Source organism: Otolemur garnettii, unplaced genomic scaffold (assembly GCF_000181295.1).
Source record: "Otolemur garnettii isolate 467f Iridium unplaced genomic scaffold, OtoGar3 scaffold00047, whole genome shotgun sequence".
Lineage (NCBI taxonomy): Eukaryota > Metazoa > Chordata > Mammalia > Primates > Galagidae > Otolemur > Otolemur garnettii.
This window is the reverse complement of record NW_003852442.1, coordinates 2,994,578-3,008,665: the sequence shown is the minus strand read 5'-3', so window position 1 is coordinate 3,008,665 and position 14,088 is coordinate 2,994,578. Positions and strand designations below refer to the sequence as shown.

General features: G+C 49.5%; 1 protein-coding gene across 1 annotated transcript in view; it reads left to right on the top strand.

The window, feature by feature from the left end:
- The window catches only part of PLCG2 (phospholipase C gamma 2), a 134,258-nt gene that overhangs the window by 53,520 nt on the left and 66,650 nt on the right, over positions 1-14,088 (top strand). Inside the window, exons 5-8 of the mRNA XM_003791302.3 lie at positions 5,937-6,021; positions 7,753-7,836; positions 10,991-11,034; positions 12,828-12,900. Of these exons, the coding sequence (XP_003791350.2) occupies positions 5,937-6,021; positions 7,753-7,836; positions 10,991-11,034; positions 12,828-12,900 (286 nt within the window). The remainder of the gene's footprint in view (positions 1-5,936; positions 6,022-7,752; positions 7,837-10,990; positions 11,035-12,827; positions 12,901-14,088) is intronic.

The following is a 14,088-nucleotide window of genomic DNA, read 5'->3' as shown; positions in this document are numbered from 1 at the left end:
TCACAGCAACCTCCAACTCCTGGGCTCAAGCGAGTCTCCTGCCTCCACCTCCCAAGCAGCTGGGACCACAGGCGCCCGCCACAATGTCTGGCTATTTTTTGGTTGCAACCATTATTGTTGTTTGGCGGGCCTGGGCTGGATTCGAACACGCCACCTTAGGTGTATGTGGCTGGCGCCTTAGCCACTTGAGCCATAGGCGCCCAGCCTATTGTTGTTTTAGCTGGCCTGAGCGGGTTCAAACCCGCCAGCCTTGGTATACATGGCTGGCACTGTAACCACTGTGCTACAGGCACTGAACCCAGTTTTTTTTTCTTTTTTTTTTTTCCAGGCAGAATCTCACTCTGTCACCCTGGGTAGAGTGCTATGGCATCACTGCTCACAGCAACCTCAAACACTTGGGCTCAAGTGATCCTCTTGCCTCAGCCTCCTGAGTAGCTGGGACTATTGGTGCCCACCACAACAGCTGTTTTTATTTTATTTTAGTTTTATTTTTGAGACAGAGTCTCACTTTGTTGCCCTCGGTAGAGTGTCATGGCATCACAGCTCATAGCAACCTCAGACTCTTGGGCTTGCCTCAGCCTCCCAAGTAGCTGGGACTATAGGTGCCTACCACAATGGTGGGCTATTTTTTTTTTGTTGTTGTTATTGTTTGTTTTGTGGGCTCAGGTCGAGTTTGAACCCATGAGCCCTAGAGCACGTGGCTGACACCCTAACCACTGAGCTATAGGCATGGCCCACCCAGCTGTTTTTACAGACGGGGTCTCCTCCCTCTTGCTCAGGGTGGTCTTGAGCTCCTGAGCTCAGGCAATCCACTTGCCTCGGCCTCCCAGAGTGCTAGCGCTGTGAGCCACTGCATCCGGCCTCAATCCAGTTCTTATTAATGATCTAGAACTACCAAGTACGGAGCACCTAAGTGCTGAGTGTGCTGGACTAGGAAGTGATTGTCTCACGTTAGCCTCACCTTCAGTATTATTTTTTCGTAAATGTTTTCTTCTTTCATTCATTCTCGGTTTAGCTATGTCAGTATCACATGTGAGACCAAAACTGAACTCTACTCACACTCCCCTTTAGCTGCTGAGAGTCCTTACATCTCTACGGTGGCTTTGTGTCTGCCATGTCCCCCGTCACCTGTGGGCTTCAGAGTTCCCTGTGTTTCCCTGATCACTTCTCCTTGTGCCTAGAGGGAGGATTTGGAAGTATTGACCAGGAAGTGGTTAAAAGCCAATAGGTCGCTCCATTTTTTCTGTCCTCCTGGCCTTCCTCTCCCTCCTCTTCCTCTCACCCACTCGTTCCCTGCCTGGCCCTGTCTGGTGTCATTGAGGGGTATCCGGATGAGGTGCCTGTTCTAGTGGGTTCCGTGCACACTGGCCTCTTTCAGTCTCGGAGGTGGTGCCTGCTCTGAGCGTTTTCCTTCTCTGTGGCTTTTGGTGATTCATAGTTGAGATTGGCACAGGGAGAGGAGAGAGGGAGCTGCCCCGGGCGCCTCTGCACATGGTCACTGGTCTGGCTGGGAAGCCTGCTTCTTCAGCTACGTGGTCACGGTGCAGAAGCCTCCCTCTTGCTCTCCTGCAAGTCCTGCGCAGAGAGACCCATCTTTCTGGGGACCTGGGCCAGGACCTTCTGTGGAGAGGAAATCCTGTTTCTTGACTGAGTTCCTTGTGTGCTCACCAGTTCCCTCCCAGCAATCGGGCAGGGCTGCTCTGTCAACACGTGGAAAATCCCACCTTTCCCGGGCTTCTGTGGGGCCTGGAGGGAGTTTTTCCAAAGGAACTTTGACCAAGGTGCCAACGCAAAGAGCAGCTAGTTTATGTTGTGCCAGCCCCTCCCTTTCCTGTCGCCCACGGCTGGTCTCATTTCCCGAAGGCAGACAAAGGAGCGACAGAAGCAAAGGAAAGAGACGCAGGCCAGCGGGAGGCTTGAAGAGGGCCCAGCCCTGGAGTCATAGGTGTTTGGCTTGGCCCAAGCACCCTGTCTCATTTTTCAACTTTTCTAGGACAGAAGGGTAGCAGCTGACACTTGTTGAGAACTTGCTCTGCAGCCAGAGTGGCAGGCTGGATCTCTCTAGAGCAGCGGTTCTCAACCTGTGGGTCGTGACCCCTTTGCAACAATGAAAATAGATCCTGCATATTAGATATTTACATTAGGATTCATAACGGTAGCAAAATTACAGTGGTGAAGTACCAACGAAAATAATTTTATGGTTGGGGGTCACCACAACGTGTGGAACTGTATTAAAGGGTCCCAGCATTAGGAAGGTTGAGAACCACTGCTCTAGAGAGCAATTGAGCTTGTGTAAGAATCCCCTGGAGGGCTTGTTCAGATGAAAGTTGGGGGGCTGCACCTTCATAGTTTCTGGGGTGCTGCTCAAGAATGTTGCATTTTAATGACTCCCCAGGTAAGGTAGGTGTTGCTGGCCCGGCAACTGCTATGTAGAGAAGTTGGACTCCAGGGCTGAGCTGTCCAGCCTGGGAGCCACTTAAACTGAATTGATTAAAATCAAATAAAAAATTAGTTCATCAGTCACACTCAGCATGTCTCAAGTGCTCAGTGGCCACACATGGCACAGATGTAGAAATTTCCATCATCCTAGAAAGTTCTACAGGGCAGCGCTGAGGTTTGATTCTCAGCCCTAACATTTACTGATTGTGAGAATTGGGATAAATGATTTAATTTCTCTGGGTCCCTGTTTCTTTGTGTGTAAAAGAGAGAGAATCATAGTCCTGACCTCCCGGGCTGGTGTGAGAGAGGGTTTAGTAAGTTCATATGTGGAAAACGGATGGACAGTGCTTGGCTTGTGTTGAACCCTCAGCATATGGTCCTCGCTGTCACCTATGGTTGTGAAGTTGCCTGGGGTGCTGGTGGAGTTTGTGCAGCATCAGGGTAGCATGAAAGTTTCCTGGGGCTGCCAACTCTGATCCTTGGGTTTTGGCTGGCTGGGGTGCAGCGTTGAAGGGCCCTGATGGCTTAGTGCCATCTGTCCTGGGAAACAGAAGGGCTCTTGGTGGGGAATAGTTTTGCCATCCTTACCCAAAGGGATTGCCCTGGTTCCTTACCTGCTGTCCTAGATGTAACCCCCAGGAAACACGACCTGAAATGGAGGTTTGTGTGTAGGAGGCTTACTGGGGAGCTAGAGTTTCCAACACCTACAGGGAGTGGCGGTCACAGCCATGGCTTCAGCTGGCCCCATGGGTCAGCCCTGCAGAGCTGTGTTGGATTGAGGCCAGGCTTCTGTTCTCATGCATGGACCAGGCATCAGACACTGGCTGCCCTTGGCAGGGGCTGTGACCTTGGATGAGCCTTGCTTTCTATCTGATGACAAGTCCAATGCCAGGGACTCAGCAGGCCTGTGTTGGCCAGAGGCAGGAGTGAGGAAGGGGCTTGTCTAGTGGAGTGGGGTGGGGCAGTCTTGGCACTAGGAGCCTAGAGATGGTCTAGTCCCCTTTCACTGCCATGGTAAGGCGAGGCTTTTGGACCAGGTGGGCACCCATGTTCTGGGTCCATATGCTCATGCCCTGGGTTTGCTCTGCTGGTCCCCAAGTAGTAACTCTGGTGGTCCAGTCCCTCGGTCTTTCTGTTTCTGGACATGGGACATATTCTCTGCCCAGTTGCAGCCAGGGCTACTGAGGGGAGTCTGACCTCTCCCCTGCTCCCAGGCTGAGTCCGCTGTGCCACCAGCTCAGTCTAGCCCTCTCCTGCCTCTGTGGACACCATAGTCCCTGCTCACTGCTCCTCTGACTTTGCCCCATGTCCCTCTCCTGCTGGCTTCCCTGCCTGCCCACCAGGGCCATCTGCTGCTCGTAATGCCTCTCCAGGGAACCATTGCTGCCACCCCTGCAGGAAGCAGGGGTGAGGCGTGTCCTGCTGGTGAGAGTCTCTGAGATTAGAGAGGCTGTGAGAACCAGGGTAAGAAGGTTGGAGGAGGGGACGTGGGGATGGCCTGGAGTTGTGCTGCCCTGCTCCAGGGGCAGCTGCTGGACGGTGACATGCTTGTTTCTAAACATGGTGGCAGAGTGGACAGTGTCAGGAAACAGAGCTGTTTTCTGCCCATAGCCTGCTGCCCTCTCTAGCTCTGCTGGACCCTCGGCTCTCCAGCCAGAATCGTCCGGATCCTGCACCCTTGGCCCACACCAAATCCACACATTTGGGATGCCCGGATTTGGGATTTCCCCATTTCCCTGACCATCCTGTAGCCTGTTTTCTTCCTAGTAACATGAACACACATGTGTGTCTTTGGGAAAATATTATGAAAGATTCCTTATATAGATTATAGGCGTTCCTTGTCAGGGCCGTGGTCATTGCAGGCAGACTGGGTTGGAGGCTGAGTCTAGGGGGGGATGAGGTATGAGCCCTCTGGAGCCTCGGTTTCTTCCTCCTGAGATGACAGTGGTGCCTACTGTGTACAGTGGCTTAAGCATTAAATGAGTTGACGTGTATGTAGGAAGCACCCCAACAACTCCTGCAAGATAAGCGGTTAGAGTCCCAGCTGCTGTTACTGTTGTTCCCACTGTCCTTATCTCTTTTCCTGGGTTCTCTCCCTTCCTTTCCTTTTCAACTCAACCTGACCCCCTGGCAGCAGTGAAGCGCACTCAGGAAGATTTCCGTGACCGTCATTCCGGTCCTGTGACTGTATGTTTTGGAATTGGATTCGGATCCAGCTCTGACCTTGAGCAGCTCGCCCTGACCCCTGCCCTTGACACCCTGCCCTTGCCTGTTCTGTACCCAGTGGTGGGGAAAGGGTGAGCAGTCAATCGTGTGTACTTTGAAGGGGACAGAATGTGGTGAGGGTTACTTAACTTTACCACCTGGAGGACACCAGGGCAGCCTGGCTAATGAGGAGCCCAAATTGGGTCTGTTCCTTCCTGCTTCCCCTCTCTGGCTCGGGTGACCTTGCCTTTCTTAGAAGCCCTTCGGTGTTTTTTCAAAAAAATTCTTTATTAGGGCGGCACCTGTGACTCAAAAGAGTGGGGCGCCAGCCCCGTATGCCATAGGTGGCAGGTTCAAACCCAGCCCCAGCTGAAAACTACAAAGAAAAAATTCTTTATTTAAAAAAATGCTTTATTTTATTTTCTACTTGTTTATTTTTGAGGGATTGGGTGCCAGAGTTCCTCACTTATTCCACACCCCTCTTGTGTCTTCCCCGTGCCTGGCTAGAATCTTCTCTTCTGATTCTGTGGGGCCTGTGTTTTCATAGGATTGTAGGCAGAGACAGTGGGAATCTCCATGGTACAGTTAATGTGTATCACTGATTAGATGGCCAGGCATTTGCCTGTGTAAGGGAGTCTCACCATGACGCTGACTCTGGTCGTTTAACCGCCCTTTGATGAATTTCTTTACTTTTTATTTATTTTTTTTCTTAGCGTCCCACTCTGTCACCCTGCATAGAGTGTCGTGCCATCATATCTCACAGCAACCTTAAATTCTTTTGGGCTTGAGCAATCCTCTTGCCTCAGCCTCTGAGTATCTGGGACTACAGGTGCCTGCCACGACACCTGGTTAGTTTTTCTGTTTTTAGTAGAGACAGGGTCTTGCGCTTGTTCAGGCTGATGGTGAGTGAATTTCTTCACTTTGATGCTCAGAGCTCTGGGCAGAAATCACCTTGTGTCAATGCCTGGTGTGGTCCTATGTGATCCCCGTGGCATTTTGTACCCAGGGTTGTCTGGTCATCTGATACTGTTCTGCCCATGCTGAATCTCCTATATGGCCTGCCTGCATGGCTGTCTCTGAAGGGGGTGGGGACCAGCCTCCTCGCTTCTTGGAGTGTCCCCTCCACCTCCAACCCAGGGCGACTTGGTCCTCATTAGTGCTCAGTGCACAGCCATTGGCCAGGCTCTGCCACAGGGGGGCGCCTGAGGCCGGGAGGGGATGGGGGTGGCTAAACTGTCCTCTGTGGAGGACCCTCGAGGGTGACAGAGCTGGGGTTTCCCTTTTTTTTGCAGCATCAGCCTCCGAGAGTTGAAGACCATCTTGCCCCTGGTCAACTTCAAAGTGAGCAGCGCCAAGTCCCTCAAAGATAGGTTCGTGGTAAGTTTGGCAGCTTAGCCCGGGAATTTTACTAACTCAGGGCTACTTAGCACCTCCTGCAGGAAGCTTGCTTGTGCCTTTGAGCTCTGTGGAATGGTACCCGAGTGGGTATTTTGCCCCTAGAGTGCTGCTTAGCCCAGACAGAAGGCTCATGTATGTATCTGAGGACCATGTCCTCAATCCTCGCAGAGGATGTTATCAACAAAGACTGTGTTTGCTGTGCTGTCTGACTCGGCACCTAAACTTGCACCTGTTCCCACCAGTCCAGCATTCCCTGTTGCCCTGACCGTCCCCCCACCCATTTTCTCCCTAGTAACAGGATCACGTGTGTATCTTTTGGAAACTGATGTGAAAGATTCCGTATGTGGGTTGCCAGGAGCATGGCGTTTTGTATGTGAGCCCTGGTGGTGTGGTTGTGAGAGTTGGTTCTTTTCTGCAGCCTTCCGTCCTTCCAGCTGTCATGTAATTCAGGTTCTCATGTGACCAAGATGTTGGTGGAGCTGAGCAGTAGAGCCTCATGAGAGATGGGATGCTGTGGAGAGGTGGGGCTTTGTGGTGTGAGGATGGGGACTACCCATGGGCACCCCTCTTTGCCCACAGTGTGACGCTGACTCTCCTTAGCAAATGTACAATCCTCTGTCCCCAGTGGGAAGACTCACATGGCCATGTCAGCCATCACAGGATTCCTCGGCTGAAAAAGCTCATTCTTTTTTTTTAAAGACAGAGTCTCACTTTATCACCCTTGGTGGAGTGCTGTGGCATCACAGCTCACAGCAACCTCCAACTCTTGGGCTTAGGCAATTCTCTTGCCTCAGCCTCCCAAGTAGCTGGGACTACAGGTGCCCACCACAACATCTAGCTATTTTTTTTTGTTGTTGTTGTTGCAGTTTGGCAGGGGCTGTGTTTGAACCCACCACCCTCTGTATATGGGGCCAGCACCCTACCGACTTAGCCACAGGCTCCATCTAGCTCATTCATTGTTTATACTGATGAGCTCTGAGAAGACTTAACTTACTGCTTCTTAGGCATCCTTTGATGCTTAATGTTGTCCCCAACATTCCACATTTATCCAAAAATGGAAAAGAAAATTGGAAGGCGGAGGGATTTAAGAAGAGAAGAAAGATGGCAGAAGCATTTATCATTGTTACTGTATAACTGAATTTCTTTTTCCCTTTGAGTATTTAGTGAGCCAGACATTGTGTAGACATTACCTTGTTTATTTTGGGAACGCCATGGGAGTGTAGTGGTTGCTCTCCCATATCCTAGATAAAGAAACTGAGGGTCTGGAATGGTCAGAGACATTGCCCCAAGTCACAAAGCAGTTGATGGATGCAGAGCTCTGACTTCATAGCCTTGGTCAGATTTATATTTTTTTATGCCCTTAAAAAGTGATGTATATGTCTGTGCCCTGTAAATATGACTGGATTTAGAAGTCCAAAGGGAGTGTCTTCTGCCTGAGAGAGGAGGAGTGATAGATATTGCATTGTGGAAACCTGGCTAAAATTCTTCCCTGTGGGGGCTCAAGAGAGGGGTGTATTTGGCAGGGGTCCCCGTGAGTATTTTCTCCCAGGCAGGTGAATTAGGAAACTTGTGGCTGGTTTTGGCTCAGAGGAATGTGTGTTTGCTTTTAACCAATGTTGTAGCAAAGCCATTTAGTTTCTGTACACAAGGCATTCTTACCATGGACTTCAAACATCCTAGGGTCACTTTTTGCATTTCATGTATTTACAGGAAATAGGTGCGCACAAAGACGAGCTCAGCTTTGAACAGTTCCATCTCTTCTATAAAAACCTTATGTTTGAGCAGCAGAAATTGGTAAGATGATTCTTGAGCACATGATCACATGATGTTTCTACTTTGTACGTACATCAAAGTCTTGCATGTTCCTATGAAGCCCACGAGAGCTGCTGCATCTCCCATTTGGTCAAGGAAGTATATGTGAGGGTGACAGCAACATTTCATTTTCACCTGGTAGATTGCCAGAAGTCTTTAACTGTGGCAATGGGAGAAAGGTAGTGACTGGTGTTTGCAAATGTGCCCTGGTGAACCTGTGATTGGAATTTGGTCTGAGTCATTACCGTAAAAAAAGTTGCAACTAACTCTACTGGTTAGCTCATTTGGAAAGAAAATTTAGCAAATTATTAATCCTATCCCTCTCTGGGTTGAGGGATTACGTATATGTTTCTTCCTTTTATATTTTTATTATTTTTTTATAAGGAAAAATTTTTTTTTCTTGATACAGTCTCACTATGTCGCCCTTGGTAGAGTGCTGTGGTGTCACTGCTCACAGCAACCTCAAAGTCTTGGGCTTAAGCGATTCTCTTGCCTCAGCCTCCCGAGTAGCTGGGACTACAGGCGCCTGCCACAATGCCTGGCTAGTTTTTGGTTATAGTTGTCATTTTTGTTTGGTGGGCCTGGGCTGAATTTGAACCTGCCAGCTCTGGTGTATGTGGCTGTTGCCCTCACCACTGAGCTACAGGTGCTGAGCCTATAAGGAAATATTTAAAATTACATATTAGACTATTAGACTATTTTAGAATTAAAGTGCATGTGCATTTTGACCTGATAGTGGCATTTCTTGACTTAAAAGTGTACTATTAGATCATTTATGGCAGCATTGCTTGCCCTGGCAAAATACTTTGGACCCGTTGCCATCCCACAGCTGGGTAGATTGTGCTGTGTCCATAATACTCGGTGTCCTGCAGCTGAGAAGCGTCAGTTCAGTTTCTGTTGATGTGGGAGGAGGCTGGTGATATGTTGTAAGGAAAGCCAGTGGCAGATTCACATGAGGAGCTAGGTCTGATTTTTTTTGCTGAAAAGCTTAGAATGTAAAAATAAATTTAAAAAATAACAAGAAAACCTTAAAGCACAATTATCCGCTTCTATACGTTTGTATGTATTTTTATAAGCAAGGAAAATGTGCGGAAGAATACACACCTCCTATCAACGTCGATTCTGTGTGTGTCCTGGAGAGGGCCCGGGAGATGGACAGGAGAGAGACTTTTTTCTTCTACTTTTTTGTCTGGACACCTCAGTTTCTTCTGACCTGTTCTAAGCAGTATTTGTATTACTTTTGCAATTTAGACAATTCTCGGGGGGCATAAGGCTTAATACGCAGGGCCGGTCTGTGGGATGCCCGAGCACAGCGCTGGGTGTGTGGCGTGCACTCAGCAAAAAGGAGCTGCTGCTGTTACTCTCAGAAAGGGGGCGGCAAGGTGTTCCCAGGGAGAGCTGCGGGGCAGCAGGGAGTATGTGGGACGTGGAGTCAGGTGGACCAGTTGTCTCCAAACTGCCCTGTGCTTTTGCACAAACCCCTGGCTGCTCCCAGACGCAGTCTTCTTGCCGGTTCCACTGGAAGGGGATAAAACCAGCCTCAGCTTGGAAACCAGGGAGGTTTGGAAACCACAGAACACCTCATAAACCCCCTACCTGGGGAAACATGAAGTGTACGAAAGGTCCTGACAAGTCCTGCAGCACTGACTTTTTAGCAGTGCTGGCACCAGGGAGGAGTGAATGAGAGATAAGGAGTTGTGGCTGCAGGCGTTTTTTAGTGATGAGTGTGAGTGGTACTAGAAGGCAGTTATTAATTGCCTTATGCAGGCAGGGCTGCAGGCTGGTCACAAGGTGAGGCTACCCGATGGGTGACCTCTGACCATGGGACTTTGGGTATGCCTGAGGTAGAGAAGTGGGAGGAGCATTTTTTATCTGCCTAGATTGGGGAAACACACATTTTATGGAGTAAAAAAATTCAATTGCAATGTGTTCATTTTTTCCATATTTGTTTCATTAAAAATATATTTTTTTGAGACAGAGTCTCACTCTGTCGCCTTGGGTAGAGTGCCATAACATCCTTGAAGCTCACAGCACCTTGAATCTCTTGGGCTCAGGTGATCCTGTTGCATCAGCCTCCTGAGTAGCTGGGACTACAGGCTCTCACCACAATGCCAGGCTATTTTTTTATTTTCATTTTTATTAGAGATGGGGTCTTGCTCTTGTTCAGGCTGGTCTTGAACTCCTGAGCTCAAGGGATCCTCTCCTATCAGCCTTCCAGAGTGCTAGGATTATAGGCGTGAGCCACCGTGCCTGGCCGTGTTTCTACATTTATGATCCTTGGTTTGTCAAATAGAGTAGAAAGATTTCAGGCTTGGGAGTTTGGGAGGACTGGATTCTAGCTTCCCCCTTGATGTTGGGGGAGGCCACCTCCTTCCTCACACTCAGTCTTCCTTGTAAAATGAGGCGTTAGATCAATGGTTATGAAGTTTTTAAAACTGTATCATCTGTCCCTTTAAATATGAAATCTTAACAAAAACCTGTCATCCCAAAACCTGATTAAAATACTTTTTAGGTTAAAAATCTAACTTTTAGTCAGCCCTTGAGATCAACGAAAATGTTTTGGTGACAGTGCACGTGTGAAATTTAGAATGATGACGGTTGCTGTCCTATGCAATTGACCAGGACGGAGAAAAGCTTGATTTGTTCAAGATAAGTAGTTGCAAATAAGTTTTTTGTGATAATTTGCTGAGAAATTTTAGAATGCTCTTCTGTCAGACAGAGAGCAGGCATGTGTACTCTATCTAGCCAAGGTGACCATCTCGACTGTATTGAGAGTGGGCAGAATTTCTAAACTGTCCAGCCCACTTTCATAAACTTCAAACAACAAAAAAATTGAGAAGTGTGCCATGTAATACACATGTGACACAGTATAAGGTATAACTAAATGAAGACTCGTAAAACAAATTCTAGAAGGAAACCTCCCAAATTATTAGGAGTGACTGTTTCTCAAGAACAGGACCAGGGAAGGAGTGAGGAAGACCTCTCTGTCCTTTGCATCTTAAGTTTCTGTAATATTTGACTGTTTACACAGATTACAGTGATAGCTTTTAAACAACAAAAACTTCTTCATTTGCATTAAGCGACTTGTCTGATCTTCTCATTTTGTGTGTGTTTTTCCATCTGTTTTCCATTTCAGATTCTTGATGAATTCAAAAAGGATTCCTCCGTGTTCATGCTGGGGTGAGGAGCCTCTGGGTGCTACTGTTCAGGGTGGCCGCACTGGACATGGGAGCCCTCATGCCCAGATGGCCTCCAGGAGGGGAGTCTCTGTGCACACTCTGATGTCCCCTGTGTTGGGAGGTTGGCCATCTCATACCTGGTGTAGCAGTGGGATTTGTGGGGTGTTGAAGGAGGCCCAGAAGCTTCCATAGAGAAGTACCTATTCCTCAGGGCCTTCTGTTCCAGATTGTGCCTCATGGATTGGACAGGTGGATAAATTTTACCAAAATTAAATTGATGTTAATGGTCAAGTGAGTCTGGGGAGTTCCTGATTACACAGGTTTAACGGAAGGAAAATGAATCAAATTGTATAAAATGCTTCCCATGATGTTTGGCGCACCTGTGGGCTCCTAAGTAGTAATATGATCACTAAAAAGTCAGTGCTGCAGGACTTGTCAGGACCTTTTGTACACTTCATGTTTCCCCAAGTAGGGGGTTTATGAGGTGTTCTGTGGTTCCCAAGCCTATCTGAGAGATGCTAGTCACTGAGCTAGTGGCACTGGACCTGGCGCTTGGATCCAGCCCTCACTGATGAGCAACTGTTTCCTCTGCCATTTTCCAAACTAGAAATCCCGACTCCAAAGCACACATGGAATACATCTAATTTTTACTTAGTATTTTAATGAAAAGCTTAGCGTTCAATCATGAGGCTGACAGGGAAGAAGGCAGGAAGTATCCTAATCATTAAAGACAACAGACTTGAGAACCCCGAGCATTTATCAAAGGGAGAAAGCCTGGGCATGTTTTATCTTCTGTAATATTTCGGAAGATCCCTTTTCCTGCTCATCTTCAAGCACTCAGGAAGACGAGCCCCTTTCCCTGGAAAGCTCTGTTCTGCTGAAGTCACTTCCCGTGGAACAGGGGTGGCTCGTGCCAGCCCAGAGGGGTCCTGGTTCTTTGGTGGCTGCCAACCTCCTCTCTGAGGCTGTCTGCCAGGTGGACCCCTGACTCCATTCCGGGGAAGTCTCCCTCCTTTCCCGTGGAAACTTCTCCAACCGGAGGTGTCTGCTTCCTCCATGGTGGCTGGTGGTGCCTGCGTGCTCCAGCTAGCTTCCTCCGTCCATGTAGAGTTTGGGGGGGCTTCACCTGGTTCCCCACTCCTGCCTCGGAGCCTGCAATGTCCCAGCAGCTCTGGGGGTGGCCACTTCTGTTTTCCCAGGGTTGCTCCCTGGATTTGGCTGTACAGCTGGCCCTGCCTGAGCACAGGCTATGCGCCTTTGTGCCCTCCCGTCCCACTTGTCCCACTTTTGTTGATAAAACTCCCTCTCTCCCCCCAGCCCTGCCTTCCCCACCCCCTTATCTCTTTTCTTTTAGGCCTTTGCATATCTGGTTCCCTTTGCCTGACACTTTTTCCCTCCTCCTGGCCACCCCCTCCTCATCCTCAGGAAGTCAGTCAGATGCTCCTTCCCCCAGAAAGCCTCTCCGACGCTCTGGGTCTGGGTTCGGGGCCTTCCCCCCTATTGCACGGGGCCCCTGCCCTGCTTGTTGCACTGCATCTCGACTGCTCCCCAGATACACTGCCCAGGGGGGTCTGCAAGCAGATTCCAGGGCCCCCCTCCGGGTCTTGGTGTCAGGGCCTCTCTTTGTGTCCTTGTAGGTCAGAGAGGTCGTCTCATTCTCCCATATCCTCCTGTTGGCCAGTTTGCCACCTGGCAAGGCAGAGGGACTCAGTGGGGACCTCTGGGTGGCGTCACCTCTTGACTGCTCTGTTGAGTGCATGCGTCTCTAACTGCCCTCCCTTCCTCTGAGGACAGGAACACGGACCGGCCGGATGCCTCTGCTGTCTACCTGCATGACTTCCAGAGGTTTCTCCTACATGAACAGCAGGTGAGAGCGCAGCAAGGCCTGGGGGCGGCTGGGGCGCTGGCGGGATGCTGCCTGGGGCGGTTCTCACCTCCTGGCTACCTCCTGTGTTCACCTGTCGGCCTGTTTCCATGGAATGATTGTCGTCCAGTGCCACTTAAACTCAGCAGCGGGAGCAGCCTCGTAGTGGCCTCTTTCCAAGGCACACATTGAGGCAGCAGAAGAATGGGAATATCTGGGACAGGGCAGGGAGGTGAGGGCCTGGGGATGGGGATGCTGCCACCTGGCTGGCGTCAGCTCCTCCAGCATCATCTCAGGTGTCACCTCCTGGGAAGTCATCCCAGAGTGATGGGAGGATGTGACCAGATTGAGCCTGTAGGTCCCTTTGGGGATAAAATAGCATAGGTTTCCATAAACAAGTGACACATGGGGTGTCTCCCTGGATGGTGGTGGTTTTGTTTTTTGTGCAGTTTTTGGCCGGGGCTGGGTTCGAACCCACCACCTCCAGCATATGGGGCTGGTGCCTTAGTCCCTTGAGCCACAGGCGCTGCCCATCCCTGGCCCTGTTTAAACACAGGCCCTGACTCAGCTGCAGAGTCAGAGGAGTTTTGTCTCTCAGAGGATGCTGAGCAGTATCTAGAGACTTTTTTGATTTTGGGTCGTGACAGCTAGAGGCTGCTACTGGCCTCTGGTGGTAGAGGCCAGGGATACTGCTAACCATTCATAACACACAGGGCAGCCCCTGCCTGCCTCCCCAAGTGTGCAACCCAAGTGCCTAAAGAGTAAGCGTGAGGTTGACCTGAAGTCCCCTCTTAGCTGCACAGCCTTGGACAGGTGGCTTCACCTTTCTGTGGCCTAATCCCCTCCCCCACTTTAAATGGGGAGGGAGAGCCCCTTACCTCTCAGAATCATGGGGTTCAGAGATGATTGTGTAGATCTTTGTGTGTGTGTGTGAGTCCAGATATATGTGAGTATTTACATAGTTAGAACTTTTATATTGTTGGAGTCTTACTTTTTTTCATTTATTTTTTAAAAGACGGTATTTTAGAGCAGTTTTAGATTTGTGGCGAAATCAAGTTTGTTTACTTTTGAAAAAATTTTGTGTTGCTGGGCGGCACCTGTGGCTCAAAGGAGTAGGCGCCAGCCCCATATGCTGGAGGTGGCGGGTTCAAACCCAGCCCTGGTCAAAAACTGCAAAAAAAAAAAAAAAAA